The following is an 18,681-nucleotide window of genomic DNA, read 5'->3' as shown; positions in this document are numbered from 1 at the left end:
TCTAAAGGAAGGATTTCTATTTCTAATTTCTACGAACTAGTTTCCACGAGAATTTGTGTGAAGTCTTTTAATGATATTTTGTGTGTACGGGCTCGGTAACTAATGTATCAAACTGCAAATTTCTATACTTCTACACTGACATTGATCCTCATATCATAAACGCTGGTACAGTAGAGTGCAATAATACGGACTATCTAACCTTTCAACAATATGTACCACTTGTGGTACCACAGACTTATTCCGACGTAAAAAAAAGGCGTGGTAACATATTTTTGATTTTGAGTGGTTCAAATAGTCATATTTTTGCCCTTGACTGTACCTACTGAAATCGTGGAAGATACAGCTTACATAAAAAAATAAAAAAACCATCTTTATTTTAAAATTTTAATTTCTCATACAGCATAATATTCTCATACAAATACAAACTCACGATTACCACATTACCATTTATAGAAACAGTAAAGTATCTCATTTTCCAACGAGAAAGTTACTCGCTCTTGGTTTTGGGTGTATCCTCCTTGTAGTAAAGGAAAACGAAGGAGAAGAGGAATACTCCAATCATCATGGAGAAAGCGCTGACGTAGTACGGATACGCGCTCGGGATGAAACGCTCGTATTGTGTGTGCTGTAGCGGGCGAACAGACACCTGGGGACAAATAAAAAAAAAAATTAAAATATACACAAACATTATGGGCTGAACTTGCCGCTCGCGCTATACACCCGATAGACTATCACTGAGTAAATATTTTATTTGTAAGACCAGGATTCAAAAAAAGTAAGGGAACACGGCATATTTTTTAACGTGCTTCAAACGAGATTCAGTCACCTTGGTCACCAGTTACCAGCTTATTGAGAAGTTTCGACGCCGCCGTAATCGTGCGTTAACGCAATGCGCGTGGTCTGGGCTTAAAAAAATACGCCTTTTACGTAGGCCCTAAGCTTTGATTGATAGGTGTTGGCAAAGACCTCTTTTTTTAACTATGTTTTTGTACTCTTTTTTATTGCCTATTTTTATAGCTTTTGTTTTACTATATATGTCCAGTTTGCTTGTATTTTGTGCCTAATGTGTATCATATTGTGTTATTTAATATGAAAAACTAAACTTGGTAAGCATTTTATTATTTCTACAGTTTTCAATAGGTATAGGTAAATTAAACCTATGACTGACAGATAATGCAGTACGTAAACCACTGGAGCTAGAGACTTGAAATTTAGCTGATGTGCACTAAAAAATATTTTTTCGAAAATGCCTAGTTTTTTTTTAATAAAACATTTTTACATAAAACAATTTTTATTCTTCCACAGAATCGAAGCTGTGAGATAAACTACAATATAAGTCCAATTGGTTATTCATTAAAAGTGGCGGTAAGTATTGGAGGCCACAATTTCAGTGAAGCCAAACAAGTCTCTAATTCTTCTCTCTTCTTCTATTTATGTTTTACTGTGTCTTTGTTGTGATGTAGTGTGTTTTTTTATGTCAATAAATGTTGTGAGTTAGAAGTTTCCTGTTATTTAGCTTACCTGCGTAGAATGATACAGCCTAGTGTACCCAATCCTATCATAGTCCACTTTGAACTGGTACACTCCCCATACGTCCGGCACCTTGAACACGGCCTCGTAGACACCGTTGGCATTCTTCTTGAGAGTGGTGCGGATGAACGGGTCAATGCGGACAAACTCCAGCTGGACGTCGTTGGCGTCAAACGGTTGCCACTTGCCATTCTTCAACTCTTCAATCTCGATTCTGTACACCTGAGAAATACATTATTTACAGAAGTGTTTTTAAATTAAGATTGGTTTTTTTTTTTTGGCGTCTTTTTTGTATTTAAAATTAGTTTTAGTTAGGTGACCGCATACTCATTTGTCCCACTCTTATATGAAAAAAGTTAAGATTTGCACCTAATCGGTATAAATCTTTTCTCTTTTCTTTCTTTCTTATAAATATTTGGGAAAGACACAATCCCTGGAATCACTTATACACTACGTATATTTAAAGTTCGTATGCTAAATATGTGTTAAAGTTAAGAGTTAGTCTGCTAGTGTTCTGAAGAAATTAACTGAATTTGACCTGTTAAATGTTAACGGAAATCAAAAATAACACGCAGCGCCGGCTCTAGCCGTATCAAGGTAGAGCTACACTGCTTCCGCGCCTCTCAAAGGGCGCCATAATTATTTCATTTTGCACTGGAAACTGGACGATGGCGCCCCTTGCCATTTGGCGCCTAGAGCAACCGCTCCTTTTACTGTACTCCAGGGCCGGCGCTGATAACACGTTGTACAGTCAACCAATTTGATGCCTAGGTCACTATATAACCTTGCCAATCATGCTATAGTAAATAATTTTGATTTGTCTGTGGCAATGCTTTAGGTTGCATACTCACGACGGTGTCGGTGATGGTGTAAGTGTCGGAGGAGCGTGCGTCTTGGTGGCGGCGGTGTGACACGTCGCGCACGCGCAGCCGCCCGCGTTCTCCGAACGCCCACGCGCTCAGCTGCGCCGCGAGCGCCTTGTTGCCCGACACGTCCGACTTTATCTTGTCGCCCTGCAAACAGTCAAGTCTTTTGTAACTAGGTGTATGCAAAGAGCATGAATGCTTTCAGTCCTTGATGACTGCCATTGAGTAAAGAACCATCCAAGCTAGTCCCTTATGGACACTTTGGTTGGACTCTGCCAACCTTACAAGAAAAGTGTTTGTATCTGCTGTTAGGACAACTAACTTTTGCATATGGTGAGAGTTAAACCATCACCACTGTGTGAGCTTTGCCAGTAGGTAGAAGACTTGTCCCATTTGTTGTTGGAATCTCTTCGGAACTCACACTTATTTGATTTATTCATTACATAGGGCAACAGCCCTCATGCATTATTTGCATGGGCAAGCAGCACTCATGCATTATTTGTCCTCAAAACAAGAACTAGTCTTACATGAATTTTGGAGACGGGCGAGTTGAAGGCCTCGTCGGAGAAGAAGTACAGGGAACCGCTGAAGACGATGCGCGCGTTGTTGCGAGCCTGCAGGGCTGCGATCAGCACTGTCTTGCGGCCCACGGCGTGCGGGTACTCCTTCACCTGCAAAAGGATTGAGCACAACAATGAGAAAAATTGCTCATCATTATCTACACAAACATCACGCCTATATTCCCGAATGCGGTAGGCAGAGCACACGAAACGTTACCGCTTCGGAGCCACTTATAGCAATTTTAGGTTTTAAGTTTGATAAAAACGGTACAATAGTGACAGGTTGCTAGCCTGTCGCCTACGGTATGCCTTAACCTATATCCTCAGTCGTTACAACATCCATGGATGAAATGGAGAGGTGTTATTCTTAACCCAACACCACATGGGTATCATTATCTACGTACTAGGTAATTCATACACTTACATAAATAGATAGTAAAAATATAAAAAAATTACTCAGACAGTAGAAACAAGATGCACTTATTCACTTTTTTTTCAATCAATCAAATAGAACAACTTATCATTTACTAGAGATACATATCAATAAACAAACTCATTCAATACAAATTCAAAATAAAAGATTTTAAAAATACTGAGGTACTGACACATTCTGTAATGTCTCAATATCACAATTAAATTTTTAAATAATTTATTAAATCAGGCATTACGCCTCCACAAGGAGGTCCAGATCAATGACTTAAAACAATTATTTTGCTCACCCACCACCGGCACCACCTTATGATAGCTATGTTCATGCTAGTTTGTTCTCACCTGGCTTTTAGGGTTATAACTGTAAGCCGTGCTGTCAGCAGTCAGGATCGGCAGCACCAGGCTGTTGTCCTTGTCTAGAATGAGGCCGGTGCCCTCGAAGAGCAGCGGTTGTGTGTTCTGAGCCCCCACAATGGTTGGTGCATTGATCAGGTTCTTGGGAGACACAACAATTCTAGTGTGCTCGCCTTCATCCGACACATCGTAGTTGAAGTGGTCAATGACTGCAGCTGATTCCTCATCCATCTGGGGATGAAAATGATAATAATGATTGGAAGTTGTTAAGGAAATTTCATCAAGTAATATTGTGAGTAGAGGATTTTCTGTACATCAAAATGTGCACTACACCTTTAATGAGGGACGTAAAAAGTAATCTACATTCTAGCCTCCACTACCTTGTATAATTCAAATTTAACAGATAAAAATAAAAAACATAAAGGAAGCCTTCAATTTTGCATGGGTATTTTAAGCATACAAAGGGATAAAGTATCTTAAACGTGACAAGAAACCATAATGAAGTAAATAAAAGGCAAGGAATATTTGGTACTTAAAGCAAATCAACCCAAAAAAAGAAAAAAAAAACAGATGCTACAATATAACAAGTATAATAAGAGAGAGATCTATTATATCTGGCTGTGTATCACAATAAGTATAAAAGAAACTAAAATGTCTTAAAAAAATATGGGAGAAGCAATACAGGGTGCACTTGCCCACAAAGAGACCTCTTGTTGATCTTAAACAATAAATTGTTGCAGTTGTTGTTGAAGTGATAAGGCTGTGCTTATTGTTAACCTTAAAAATCTCTATACTACTTGTGTTTTGTGTACTGCTTACTGTGTTGGTGTTCAATAAAGAGTAATTGTATTTTATTGTAATGTTCAAGAATCTTATTGGATTTTACCTCAAAACCGCACTCTGAAGCAATCTCTCGGTAGATGTCGCCCGCGACGGCGTTCCCGGCCATGAGCAGGTTGCCTCCATCGTCGATAAACCGCGTCACAGCCTCGGTGTCCAGCTGCCCGCCGAACTCCAGCACCGACGGCGCAAACACGATCAAGTTCTTGTACAAGTACTCGCCATACTTTGAAAGGACGAGGTTTGCATCGTCGGCGAGCTTGAAAGTTAGGGTGTAGCCACGATCTTGAAAAAAATAGGCAATTTCACTTAGGTTTTATAAGGTTTTGGATAAAACAACCGGCTATCTATTATCTATCATACTGTATAGGGAGAATTTACTTACCCTGCAGAGACTTGAAGAATTGAGAGTGGGTCTCTCTAATGTTAAGATTATCAACTAACACTAAGGTTTCCTGTTCGGCTATAGCCAAAGAACAGGTTGCTATTACGCCTAGAATAATAGAAAACTTCATTTTCATCGGCTAATTACTAAATATAACCTACGCTATGCAGACTAAAATTTTCGTGACGTGTACTTGTGGAACCATAAACTAGATAAAGTATGAAGTGTCATTTGGCTCTTAAATTTCAATATACAAATTTAAATATAATAAAATAAAAATAGTGACTAAAACTAAAGATATCTTTCTGTTTTGTGAATATTGTAAACTATTTTATGTAAAGTAAAATCTGGTATTGGTGATACCAAAGAAAAATTAATGCACATCACTATATTATTTTGGCGTTTGGGTTGGTTGGGTTGGTAGCTTTGATCCGATTTGACATGACGTTTCGTAAAATGTTTTATTTTTGTATCAGATTAGTTGTGGTCTTTAACTAGTTTTTAATTATAGTTTTGTACGCCGTCAGTACATTTAAGACTGCTGTCTTCCGTAAAATAAGTGAGAATGATGATATCGCGGTCAAAGCACCGCTCTGCGGTGGAGGTTTGCGCCGATTGCGGAGCCTCAGGTCAGTGAGGGCAATAGCAATTAAGAAATGAGGTCTTCTGTTTAAGGAGCCAGATCTATTTATCTAGTCTAGACAGTCAATCACTCGTTTAACAAACGTAGGTAGTTGGAATCTCAAAAGACATGTATAGTGATATTTTTGCGGTCTCATGACTTCCTACCTTGAACTACCTATTCTGTGGGAGTATAATTCACATAATTGGCGAATGGAAATGTTGTTTGTAACGATTTAGTTCTGCTACACGTATTGGCCGATAACATATGTGACATAATCTAGTTTTTTGGTACTAGTAGTACCTTATAACAAAATGTTTCTTCATAATGTATTTTTTTTCTTAGACCCGTCCTGGGCGTCTATCAATCGTGGTCTCCTGCTGTGTGCAGAGTGTTGCAGTGTGCACCGCAGCATGGGAAGGCACATATCACATGTTAAGTCCCTGCGGCAGGGCTCCTGGCCCCCATCATTACTGGCTGTAAGTTTTGGAACGGTACACTGTTCACATAGTAAAAAAGACAATGTTTTAACTAACATTGTTTTATTTATACAAACAACACAGCTTTTATTACCATTATAGATTGCTATAATAACTCTTGTGCATAAAAACAACAGTTCTCTAAATTTTTTAGTCTATTATGAATTGTGAAAATATATATGAATTTCAGAATTCAGAACTAAAGGTATTGAATGATACTACAATAAATAAATAAGTTCACAATAGTTCATTTTTTATTTATATAAAAAAAGAAAGACTAGGTAATGATGGTGAAAAATCTTTCATTCTTCTATTATATACTATTATATTATAAGTTACTGATGGAATAGTGTGAATCAACTGGTACCTTATGAACTCATGGAACAATAGTGAATTGGTGTTGATTACAGTTTTCCTGTTGTTATAAGAGTATGACTAAATGCTGTTTAATTAAACAATGGTTATGTTATGATTGTAAACAAAAATGTACTTTTATTATATTTAGCAATTTACAGTCACTATGGATATCATTGGAGCAGACATTGCACTCTTAGGGGCTGTTTCACCATCCATTGATTAGTGTTAACTGACGGTTAAATGTGATGCCGTCTCTATTTGTTTTGATCAAATAGATGGAGACGGCACCACACTTAACCATCAGTTAACACTAATCAATGGGTGGTGAAACAGCCCCTTAATCTTCTGAATCCTAACTTAAAAAAAAATTGGCACTTAAAGATTGGAAGCTTTGTTATTTTGGATATTATTTCAACATTCTTAAAATTTTTCATTCAATGAACAATTTGTGCTTTATAAAGTACATTCAACCGTTATTCTTAGTGTTAATTTGTTCTTTATAAAGTATGCAAGGATTTACAACGTTAAAGTGGTGGAGATTACTCCTAAGGGTCAGTCCATACCAATATACAATGTGAGATTATGCAGCAAATTACAGTGAAAGATACCTGTCCAAATATACCACTACAAACTGCTTGCATTTTTAATTATGATACTGATTCTTCTACAGAATGTATGTGGTATTAAAAATGCATTTTCATTTTCAATACATCATTATTGTTAACAGATGGTCCAACAGCTGACAGCACAGAATGTCAACAGCATCTGGGAGCACTCGCTGCTGGACACTTCGGCACCCAAGCATCTCAGGAAGAAACCGCAGGCTAAAGATCCTTTACAGTGAGCTTCTTTTTGCATGACAATAAGCTGAATTATCTATAGAAATAATACATATAAATGTATTTTTCTTTCATTTTAATGATGTAGTTTATTTTTTAAATGGTTTATAGTTTTCCAAGCCTAATGGTTACAAAATAACAAAAATTAAACAATAAAAAGTTTGTACAATTTTTTTTTTAACGAAATCTTTTGACTTGCAGCCCCATAAAGTCGGAGTTCATCCTGGCGAAGCACCTTCGGCTGGCATACGTGCTGCGCGCGCGGCGCGACGAGCCTGTGGGCGAGCTGGGCCGCCAGCTGCACAGCGCCGTGCGCAGCGCCTCGCTCGACACCGCCATGCGGCTGCTCGCGCAGGGCGCCGACCCCAACTACTACCACCCGGTAACTACTAACTGGCAGCCGCAGCCGGTGCAGCACTATGCACGACCAGACTACCAGGGCCGGGCTTATACTCGAATCCAAAATTAGACGAACTAGATTGACAACTGAAAATGTTACCAGACATAGCAATAAAAAATAGGTATAGGAATATGTCGATACAAATTTGTCGGTATGACCTTGTGTATACAGCAAATGAAAATGTTTGTCACTTTTGGACTTTATTTTTATAGCTTTAGACCAGAAGACGACAAAAAGGATAACAACAAATAATAATGTAATGAAAATTTCACAATAACGGAAATAGTTCCAAGAAAACCAAAGGCAGTTAAGTCGACTGACATAGATGAAATGTCAATAAAACAAAATGGCGGATGGCTTCAGCACGTATAAATTTGCGAGTAAAAGTCTCATTGTGTGTTGCCTTCCTTGTCAGCTCGCTCGGCCATCCCAGTTTAACTTTATATCAGCGGGTGAGCGGGTGAGTGTCATCACACGTTGTTTTACAGGAGAAAGGCAGCACGTGCCTGCACGTGGCGTGCCGCGCGGGGCAGCCGGCGCAGGCCGAGCTGCTGGCGGCGTGGGGCGCCGACCCCGCCGCGAGGGACGCCAACCACCTCACGCCGCATATGGCCGCCAAGTAACTATCTCACTGAACACAACATTATAAAGCCCCGTTTATATCTAATTAGTTACAAAGTTTAGTCTGACAATATTAAACGCACAATGGAAATATAACGGTTTATCCATAGGTTCTTGGCACAGGTATTTTTTTTATTTTTCTGTCAATGTTATATATCTGTATGTGTAGTAATAATAGTGAATCAGTATCATTGTGGAGATGATGCCAGTAAAAACAATATTCAAAAGCCAGTCAAGTCTGTTGGAGATTTTAAATTTCGGGTCTAAAGTACGGTCGCGGAACACTACCACTACTTGTCTCTGTCACTCGCGCGTGAATATTTGATTTCGCATTCGTGCAAATTCATCTGTGCGAGCGCGACGACAAATATTTACGCGCTAGCAACAGACACATACTGAAAGGTCATTGTACGAAATGCTTCGTGCTCCGCGACCAGACTTTATCTATGTACCAGACAAGGCGGTCACTTGGAGCTAGCGGACCGCATGACGGAGCTGGTGTACGAGGCGACGGACCGTCTGATCCAGTTCGTGTCCGGCGCGCGGCCGGACCACGCCGCCGGACGGCACTTCGCCGTGCCTCGCGCCACCGACGCCCACGAGATGACCGACGTCGCCAAGGCCGCGAGGGGAAAGCTTCAGCTCGTATGTTCATCAACTACTAACCTTTACAGCTGCATTTGCGTAAACCATCAGTCTGACAGTCGAATTTAAATTATACATTTTTACATGGGAATTTCCAAAAATTACATCATGGTCTTTTACGTTGACGAACACCCACACAAAGTTTAGAGTCTCTAGACTTGGCGGTTGAGATTATGGGATAATTCATATTACATGTATCCCGTGGAAATATCGGGATAAAAAGTAGACAATGTGTTATTTCAGACGTTCAGCTATTTACGTACCAAATTTCATCCAAGTCCAAACAGGACTTTATCACGCTAAAACACACGAGTAATATTTACCTCGACGTTTCGACCACTCGTGACCATGGCCACTGTAATGTAGTCGAAACGTCGAGGTAAATAAATAATAATAATAAATAAATATCATGGGACACTTGACACCAATTGACCTAGTCCCAAACTAAGCTAAGCTTGTACTATGGACACTAAGCAACGGATAAACATGCTTATATAGATAAGTACATACTTAAATACATATTAAACATCCAAGACCCAAGAACAAACATTCGTATTATTCATACAAATATCTGCTCCGGCCGGGATTCGAACCCGGAACCTCAAGCTTCGTAGTCAGGTTCTCTAACAACTTGGCCATCCGGTCGTCCGAAGGTAAATATTACTCGTGTGTTTTAGCGTGATAAGTCCGGTTTTGAACATGAAACTACCGTGAGACTCACTCATACAATATTAAATATATTGACCCGGATAACTCATGTCTTAAATCGATTTAAGACGTGAGTTATATTTGATATGGGTAAGTCCTGTTCGAGGTATTTTGACTATGAGTGAAGATCACGAAAGTTTAAAACGTTATAAACACACACAACTTCCATACTTGTTACTTTCTACTTTGTTACTTGCATTACAGGTATATGTCTTTGTAACACTTTGTTCCCTGTTACCACTTAAATCAAGATAATGTCACATAGAGCCAGATCCCAGTATACATTTTCTTTTTATATTTTGGAAAAAAAGAGCTCAATCGATTCTGATCGTTTAAAAAAATGTCCCAAATTTTTTATAAAAAATGTTATGATTCAGTTTTGTCACGCCCTTACTGACTTTATGAAAAAAAACGTCGCAAAACTGTCATTGTTTCTGGGGACATTTTTTTAAACTATCTATCTTTGCTAGTAAAAAAGATCAAGAGTCTATTTAAACATACTTATTAATAGTAGATTGATAAACAAGGGTGGAAAGTGACTCATTTCATGAGAGCGCCAATGGTTCGAGGGGAAATGGGTAATTTCACCCGAGTTAGACACTACTTTTCATTTCGACTATAATAAATTGAATTTACTTATATCCAACCTCCAACGGTACCTACCTTTTCGACTGGCCACTTGCCACGGCTGACTATAAATAAAAATCGAGTTGGTCACGACCTGTTGTATAACTGGCTAATCAAAATGTTTAAATTTCTTATTCTTTACTATACATTGTATTCTATCTGATGTATGTATGTCACTTCAATAAACAAAGTCAAATACAACACGACCAAGGAGCTTATATACAAAACTGGAGGTTGAACAAAAAAAATACTTCCACCCTAGAGATGAAAACGCAATTTTCCACCCGGCTATCTACCCATGAAAATTAAATTTTCCGAACAGGAGAGATTAAAATTAAACTTTCCGAACAGGAGCGATGAAAACATACTGGTCGTGGTATTTTAGAATATTTGTTTGCGGTGTAATTGCAGTTGTTAGTTACATGTTAACTCTTATTTCAGCTGCCGAATCACTTATTCGAAGAGTTAGTTATGGACATTTACGATGAGATCGACCGAAGAGAAACCGAAGCGAGTAAGTATATTGTACGGTCGGTTCCCTAACTTATGTATCCACTTTTTCATAGTAGTTGTAAGGAAAAGTCCCCACGTACATCTACAGCAGGCCGCGGTCTGTGCTGCATCCCTGATGTACAAATGTGTCTTTGTACAGTATGGCAAACGAGCGGCACGGGTCTGGAGCGCTGCGGGGTGGTGTTTCTGCCGGTGAACCCGGCGCTGTCGGCGCCGCGCAACCAGGGCCGGCAGAAGCTGGCGCGGCTGTCGGCTGGAGAGCTGGGCGCGCTGTGCCGCGACGCGCTGCTGGACGCCACGCGCCGCCAGCACATCGCCACGCTGCAGCCGCACGGTACTGCCCCCCCCCCCCCCCCCCTGAACTTTGACATTTGTGTCTCGTTTGTGATTGGTTAAATAACTAAAAGACCCAATGGCAAGCAAGACTGCAACGTCAAACGGACCTCAAGACAATGATGCCATCTAGTGATATATCGCCTGTCAAGAAACGCTCATTAAACGTACACTTTTATATATTCTCTGAATTTCTTATAAGCACATAGTCATCAATTTATTTAGTCTGTACTGTATTCTGTATTGTTAATGTTCGTCCAGCGTTGCTGGGCGTGCTGTCGCCGCCCGCGAGCCGGCTGCTGCGCGCGTCGCACGCGTCGGACGACGAGCCCCTGTACGACTCCGTCGCGTCGGACGACGACTACGCCGCGCTTGCGCCCATCGACCTCCATGTAAATATGATTTCCATATAGCGTACTGGACTGTTGCTCACAGCGCCATCTGGTATTTCTTATTTAAACTTAGGTAAAGTGTTTGCTGTCGAGTTGTTAAATTTAATCGAATCTTTATATTTAGTTCTCATTGATCCCCCCAGGTGGAGCCAATGACAATATTTTATTGAATTCTCTCATGAATATACTTTAACGAATACAAACGCTCTGATCATTTTGCTAATGTAGCGGCCGCCTCTCCTATGACTAAATTGTAATTTCTTCTTTTTCGTTGAAATCGTTTTAACAGTTTTGTATTTATGAGGTCAAGAGTTTCATGGAACAGATCACAAATATTTGTATTTCTGGAAAGCTAGGCCCTTTTTTGTGTACAATCGCCAAATTGTCGCCAACAAACTCTTACAATGCTATTGCTGTTTAATAACTTGAAACAGTCAGCAAAATGCATGTTTAAAATATTTGTACAGATGAGCATAGACCCCCGCGCCGGCGAGACAGTGTCATCCACGTACAACGCATCGTTACCCATCGAACATTCCGCCTTCTCCGACCTCCGCCCTGCCCACTCGCCCCCCCTCAGAGGGGGCGACGTCGACTCCCTCAAGAAAGAACTCGACAGCAGGGACTCCACCATCACCGAACTAAAAAACCAACTCAAAGACCTACAGACTATAGTGGAACAATTGACGAAAGAAAACAGCGTCCTCAAAACAACTAGCAGCGTCGAAGACAATAACAGCTTAACTTCTCAGACCTCAATAACGGATAATGTATCGAGTAACGGCTTAGACAGCGCGAGTAAACCCCCAGAGAGAGGCAGAAGCCTGGAAACCGATCAGTTGACACTGAGCTCTGAGGAGGCGGACTTAAAGCAAGCCCTCAAGAGCTCCCAGCGACCGGTCAGTATGTTTGAGGCTAGGGAGGGACCAAAGAATAACTGGCACGTTACTAAACACCAGGTACTAATCATTAATTATACTAATTTTAGACGCTTGTAGTTGGTAGACGCTCTAAGACTCGTAGTTTGACAACTAACTTAAATTTGAAAGATATTAAAGTATGGTGTGGTGACTTAATATGTAAACTAGTGATTCAATAAGTCAGTAGAAACTAAAATTATGTTACCACTTCAATTGATTGGACCCTTTTTCTCAGGAACGCGTGGAGGTATCAAGTTGAAATTTATATCAAATACTCAGGTTTACTGTCCCTTGGAGCTGTGAAAAAATCAAACTTCTAAGCCAACGCAATCAAAAAACACAGCCGTTTATGCTGCAAATTTTCGACACTCGCAAGGGAATCAAAACCTACAGGGTTCCTGTGAACTCAGAATCTTGAAATTTGGTATGAAGCAACGTCTAAACATTGCGAAAAGCATAAATTTTTAGATACATCATATAATAAAAATATTTTTTTTTATTTTTTTTAATAATTTGTACGGAATTCGGTGCCTTGATACCTCCATGCGTTCCTGAGAAAAAGGTCTTGACAGACGGATGGACGACGGACAATAAAGTGATCCTATAAGGGTTCAATTTTTTCCATTCGAGGTACAGAACCCTAATGAAGCGCTTCAAAGTGTGGGGGGGCCCGTGACGTCACATTGTGCTAAAAATATCGCACCGTGTGACGTCACGCGGAGCTTTAACTATCAAATATCTGATAACCAAATTTTTTTTCATGTATTAAATATCTATAATTACAAAATAAAACAATAATTAGGAAACATGATTTAGTTCGAAATATTCATTTTAGTTACGAGGTTAAAAGCCCTTTTAAGGACTTCAAAAAATAATCGAAAACGACATCAAAATTCAGCGCACGCATTCATACAGAAATGAGGCGTTGAGAACGCTCCGTAGTGTTGTCGCCCATTTTTAAAGCCATTTGTCTATTATGAACGCATTCTGCGTATGCGCGGCTGATAGGTTACGCAGTTTTGTCCAGTGACGACAATGTCGAGCCGGGAGCCGGTCGCTGCACGCCAGGTGCGGAGGCGTGCGCGTGCTCCCGGTCGCCTGACGCCGCCCCAGGGTGGGCCGGACCCGCCACGCGCGCCATCCGACAATTTGGGCGTGCGCGCGCTGAGCTGTTCGCAGCCCCACGCCGCCCCTGCGCCGCGACCAGCCCGCCGCGCCGCGCCTCGGCGCGGTGCGGGCGGGCGTGCGCGCGCTGCTCCAGCTGTTCCCGCAGGTCAGTGCCCCGTGACGCGCGCCCCAGGGTGGGGCCCGCCGCGCCGCGCCTCGCCGCCGCGCCGGCGTGCGCGCCGAGCTGTTCCCGCGTCAGTGCGTGGCGCCCCGTGCCCGCGCGACCAGCCAGCTGCGCCCGAGGTCAGGGCCGTGACGCGCGCCCCAGTGTTCCCGCAGGCAGCGACCAGCCGCCCCAGGTGTGGCCGCGCGACCACGCGCGCCGCGCCTCGCCGCGCGACACGCCAGGTGCGCGGGCGTGCGCGCGCTGCTCCAGCTGTTCCCGCAGGTCAGTGCCCCGTGACGCGCGCGCGTGGCCCGCCGCGACCAGCCCGCCGCGCCGCGCCTCCCGCGCGACACGCCCAGGTGCGGGCCGTGCGCGCGCTGCAGCTGACCGCAGGGTGCGGCGGGCGCCGCGCCGCCCGCCGCGCCGAGCCGCGCACCGGCAGGGCGGCGGCCGTGACGCGCGCCAGGTCAGGCCCCGTGACGCGCGCCCCCGCCGCGACCAGCCCGCCGCGCCGCGCCTCGCCGCGCGACACGCCCAGGTGCGGGCGGGCGTGCGCGCGCTGCTCCAGCTGTTCCCGCAGGTCAGTGCCCCGTGACGCGCGCCCCAGGTGTGGCCCGCCGCGACCAGCCCGCCGCGCCGCGCCTCGCCGCGCGACACGCCCAGGTGCGGGCGGGCGTGCGCGCGCTGCTCCAGCTGTTCCCGCAGGTCAGTGCCCCGTGACGCGCGCCCCAGGTGTGGCCCGCCGCGACCAGCCCGCCGCGCCGCGCCTCGCCGCGCGACACGCCCAGGTGCGGGCGGGCGTGCGCGCGCTGCTCCAGCTGTTCCCGCAGGTCAGTGCCCCGTGACGCGCGCCCCAGGTGTGGCCCGCCGCGACCAGCCCGCCGCGCCGCGCCTCGCCGCGCGACACGCCCAGGTGCGGGCGGGCGTGCGCGCGCTGCTCCAGCTGTTCCCGCAGGTCAGTGCCCCGTGACGCGCGCCCCAGGTGTGGCCCGCCGCGACCAGCCCGCCGCGCCGCGCCTCGCCGCGCGACACGCCCAGGTGCGGGCGGGCGTGCGCGCGCTGCTCCAGCTGTTCCCGCAGGTCAGTGCCCCGTGACGCGCGCCCCAGGTGTGGCCCGCCGCGACCAGCCCGCCGCGCCGCGCCTCGCCGCGCGACACGCCCAGGTGCGGGCGGGCGTGCGCGCGCTGCTCCAGCTGTTCCCGCAGGTCAGTGCCCCGTGACGCGCGCCCCAGGTGTGGCCCGCCGCGACCAGCCCGCCGCGCCGCGCCTCGCCGCGCGACACGCCCAGGTGCGGGCGGGCGTGCGCGCGCTGCTCCAGCTGTTCCCGCAGGTCAGTGCCCCGTGACGCGCGCCCCAGGTGTGGCCCGCCGCGACCAGCCCGCCGCGCCGCGCCTCGCCGCGCGACACGCCCAGGTGCACTCTTTTTTGCCCTGAAAACTAGCGCCATGACTGCAGAAATTCAGGCATCGGCATTTGCTGAGTGTTATCCATTGTGGTGCTCTACTAACTACTGTTATATTTAGATTAAAATTTCATGAATATTTTTTTTTCACACCAAATAAATTTATTCTGTTCTATTCTATTCAAAAAGCTCCGTCTGGGACCGGGTCTTAGAAGCTGCATTGAAAGCCATTCTCCTTCACAGACGTGCCCCGACCGCTCGCTATCGGCAGTGCTGGAGCAACTCCGCGCGGCGTCGGCGGCGCTGGGCGCTGCGTGCGCGGGCGCCGGCCAGCTGGAGCAGCTGCGCGGCGCCGCCTACGACCTCGCGCGCGCCACCAAACTGCTCGTCACGCACTTCCACCAGGACTCCTAGCGAACACCCCGCTACACCACGGTGTAACCATTTTACTATAACAATACCAGTGACTGTGTAGAACACTTACCACTTATACCAGTTTTTCATTCAGTGTTATTTATATAGATTGAAATTTTTCAACACACGTGTCGCCAGTTCCTTATTCTTTGAACTTGGCTCGTGGCTGGATACACTGCCGCGTGTCTAGATGTAGTTAATAATGTTTTACCATCGTATTTTGTCGGAAAAGTTCGGATTTAAGGTCACAGCTCATTAGAGCCACCCGGCACCCGAACAGCACCGCCTCGACTTTCGGCGTCCACTCGTTGTCGACAGTTGTAGAATTTCCTAGTAGTCACTATGGCGGCAAGCAGCGGGCCATCACCGAGTGGTCAACTCGCCGTCCGCGCGTGGCAACCTCGCGAGTGAGGCGATCCGGTGACGCTACGGAGTTGATGTAGTGAGCGCATGCCCATACAAATCAATATGAAGAATACTAACCGCTCGAGGCGAGGCGGTGCTGGTCGGGTGCCTAGTGGCTATAATGAGCTGTGACCTTATCTTGCTACCTCCACTAGCTTACTGAAGTTTATTCAAGCTAATTGAGGAAGCGAGACTAATACGAACTTATCCGACAATATACGATGGAACAACATGATTCACTAGATCTGAACAGGTATTTGCTACGGGATGTATATCTTTTCTACCCGTGATCATGTTCATGCGTCGAAATATCGGAAGATCAAAGTTAATCATGGTTTACATCCCCTAGCAGGTGTTACAACGAAAGTTATTTTTAAACAGGATTTAACAACGACTGGGATAGACTGTGCGTAATTAGGTATGTAAGAAACTGGCACGAAAACATGCAGTCTTTGTGGAGTCCTGTTTAAAAATAATACAATGAGTTTGTGAGGATAACTAGACAACCGGCACCTCGCTAGATAATGCGTTAACAATGGTGTAATTTGCGGATTGTATACTTAGGATTACTAGTGAATGTGTACGTGATTGATTAACCCGTTTTTAGTTCCACCTCCTGAGAACTAATAATACGCAGTTATGGCTTATTATGTACAAATAAACTTCGGTAGATGATTCATCAATTGAGCATCTCTCTCGAGACAGGAGGGTTAAAATCACACGTGGATACCTGAAAATGAATAATATCTAGAAGAAGATAGTAGCTTTGCCGGACGAAGTTCATCTTCGAATGAACATAAGGGAAATTATTAAGAAGGTATAAAGGTCGTGCAAACAGTGATCTTTACGTATGAATTAAATTGTGTCTTCTTAATGCTGTGTAATAATAATAAATGTATGTTACAATTAAATAGCCAGCAATAAATGCCCTACTGTCATAGAGAAAGAAACGTAAAAACAAGTATTTTTTATAACTATGTTAAGTATTTGATGAATGGTTGAACTGTTACGGCCGGGCCCCGAACACGCGCGAGCGGCGGCGCGACGAGCTAGTCACTTCTCTGTTATATCGCGACCAAGGTTCACTTGTAGTCAGCATAGAGCACACGCAAGTAACAGATAAAACTCGCCTCGTCGCCGGTCGCACGCGGTCGTAGCGTTACCTTACGTAGCGTTTTTGTTTCTAAATTGTTTCCTAGTTAACATTATCTTGAGATTAATGCGACGCGACAACGATATATTAATTGTAGGCTAACAATCGGTTGTATACTAATCGTTACGTCGACGTCTATTAGACATGAAAGTATTACTTTTTACATTTTATTTTATTTTTGTGAAATCAACCTAACCTGTGACATAGACAACTTTTGTTTAGTTCAAAGTATTCATAGATTAATAAGACATAAGACAAAAAGTGTTAATTTATAAGGATTGTTGTGTTAGTTACGTACGAAGTATTTAATGTACATTTGAAGTGCTGTTTTCTAATGAAGTTTTGACAGGCTCAGATGTTTTAATTAACTACAATAACAACTTGTAACAATTGTTGGCATTAACAGTGACATTGCTTTTTCTCGTAACAATTTATAATGTAAGGTGTACATTGAGGTGAAAACACTTTTACAATTTCCAGGAACAGAGAAAGTCTGTCTGTCTGTCAGTAAACTTAATTGAAATTAAAGTGAATATCGTAAATTATCTGAGGTTATGAAATATTTTTTCAAAATATAACTTTGCAGAGCCAGTGATATATGAGTTGTAAGATTTAGTATTTGACGGAGGCCATTATTTGGCTATTATTGTATTAATTAATTAAAATTAAAAATTATAATGTCGTTTTATAACAACTTGTTGGAACGACTGGACGAAGATCAACGTAACGTCGATGTAGAGTCTAGACAAAATAAATTTATTATTTTTTAATTTACATTTTAGTATACAAATAGCGTATACGTAGGTAGTTGTTGTGTTCGAGCTAAGTAATTATTATTTACTTAAATATCTAGAACCAATAAAAGGCGTAAAGTCGCTACGCGCCAACACGCTGCAACGTGTAGTGAATCAAATAACATTGTGCCCTGAGTGCCTTCTGTCCTTACCATTCTTGTCGGAACCGCTAAATCTAAAGACATAAAATTACGTATTACGTAAATCTAGAATTCCCACAAGAATTACGTAAAGTCCCGTGATTAAAATTCAACCGCCAGACCTAATAGTTTACGTATAGGCGAATTAGAGTAAGTAATAATTATTTAGATCGAAAATGTATAAAATTGAGATCATTTTAATATAGTTATTGGTTCGTTGTAATGTAACTGAAGTGCCATACCCAGTGCTGTGGGTCTCATTCGGCTGTATTGGTCTAACCAAAGCACTAACGCTTTATCATTGTCACAAAAATCTAATCTCCACTGGTCACGTAGTACGCATACGCACACGCAAGATCATATACGTCCGCATCGCATCGACAGGATACGTCCGGCATACGAGCGGACGCCTACCTTTAGAGTTTGTTCACACTAGCGTTTTTGCCGGCGTACGCAGCGAGCACGCGGCGAGCACGCTGCGATATATCCGAGATTATTCGCCGCCTGCCACTTAAACCACGTACGGTAAATAATGTTGGTGTCCACGCGGCGCGATGCTGGCGCTAAAATAATCGCGATGATATCGCAGCGTATAAACCGCGCCGGCAAAAACGCTAGTGTGAACAAGCTCTAAACATACTTGGCGTATATTCTCTACCTATCCACGACGCTCCAATGGT

General features: G+C 43.8%; 2 protein-coding genes across 2 annotated transcripts; one reads left to right on the top strand and one right to left on the bottom strand.

Annotated features, from left to right (window-relative positions):
* Positions 1 to 370: 370 nt before the first annotated feature.
* Ost48 (dolichyl-diphosphooligosaccharide--protein glycosyltransferase non-catalytic subunit Ost48) lies at positions 371 to 5,171 on the bottom strand. The gene is made up of 7 exons (XM_074088337.1): positions 4,965 to 5,171; positions 4,626 to 4,864; positions 3,728 to 3,970; positions 2,924 to 3,067; positions 2,382 to 2,543; positions 1,522 to 1,752; positions 371 to 646 (listed from the first exon to the last, which is right to left on the bottom strand). Exons 1-7 carry the CDS (start codon positions 5,098 to 5,100, stop codon positions 488 to 490), a joined length of 1,314 nt encoding a protein of 437 aa, XP_073944438.1. The 5' UTR covers positions 5,101 to 5,171; the 3' UTR covers positions 371 to 487.
* Positions 5,172 to 5,356: 185 nt separating this feature from the next.
* Git (ARF GTPase-activating protein GIT1) lies at positions 5,357 to 18,306 on the top strand. The gene is made up of 13 exons (XM_074087332.1): positions 5,357 to 5,593; positions 5,932 to 6,065; positions 7,150 to 7,262; positions 7,463 to 7,643; positions 8,150 to 8,280; positions 8,738 to 8,927; positions 10,704 to 10,776; positions 10,915 to 11,109; positions 11,370 to 11,500; positions 11,968 to 12,459; positions 13,429 to 14,523; positions 14,664 to 15,023; positions 15,339 to 18,306. Exons 1-13 carry the CDS (start codon positions 5,530 to 5,532, stop codon positions 15,507 to 15,509), a joined length of 3,330 nt encoding a protein of 1,109 aa, XP_073943433.1. The 5' UTR covers positions 5,357 to 5,529; the 3' UTR covers positions 15,510 to 18,306.
* The last annotated feature ends 375 nt before the right edge of the window (positions 18,307 to 18,681 follow it).

Source organism: Choristoneura fumiferana, chromosome 5 (assembly GCF_025370935.1).
Source record: "Choristoneura fumiferana chromosome 5, NRCan_CFum_1, whole genome shotgun sequence".
Lineage (NCBI taxonomy): Eukaryota > Metazoa > Arthropoda > Insecta > Lepidoptera > Tortricidae > Choristoneura > Choristoneura fumiferana.
The sequence above is the reverse complement of the archived record's forward strand: the minus strand, read 5'-3'. Positions and strand labels throughout refer to the sequence as shown.

Coding starts and splice junctions, on each gene's coding strand:
- Git (XM_074087332.1), top strand. CDS start 5,530: ATGATGATATCGCGGTCAAAGCACCGCTCTGCGGTGGAGGTTTGCGCC. Junction 7,263..7,462: donor CAGGCTAAAGATCCTTTACA/GTGAGCTTCTTT, acceptor TTTGACTTGCAG/CCCCATAAAGTCGGAGTTCA. Junction 11,110..11,369: donor CGCCACGCTGCAGCCGCACG/GTACTGCCCCCC, acceptor ATGTTCGTCCAG/CGTTGCTGGGCGTGCTGTCG.
- Ost48 (XM_074088337.1), bottom strand. CDS start 5,100: ATGAAAATGAAGTTTTCTATTATTCTAGGCGTAATAGCAACCTGTTCT. Junction 1,753..2,381: donor ACACCATCACCGACACCGTC/GTGAGTATGCAA, acceptor TGTATTTCTCAG/GTGTACAGAATCGAGATTGA. Junction 647..1,521: donor GGCTGTATCATTCTACGCAG/GTAAGCTAAATA, acceptor ATTTGTCCCCAG/GTGTCTGTTCGCCCGCTACA.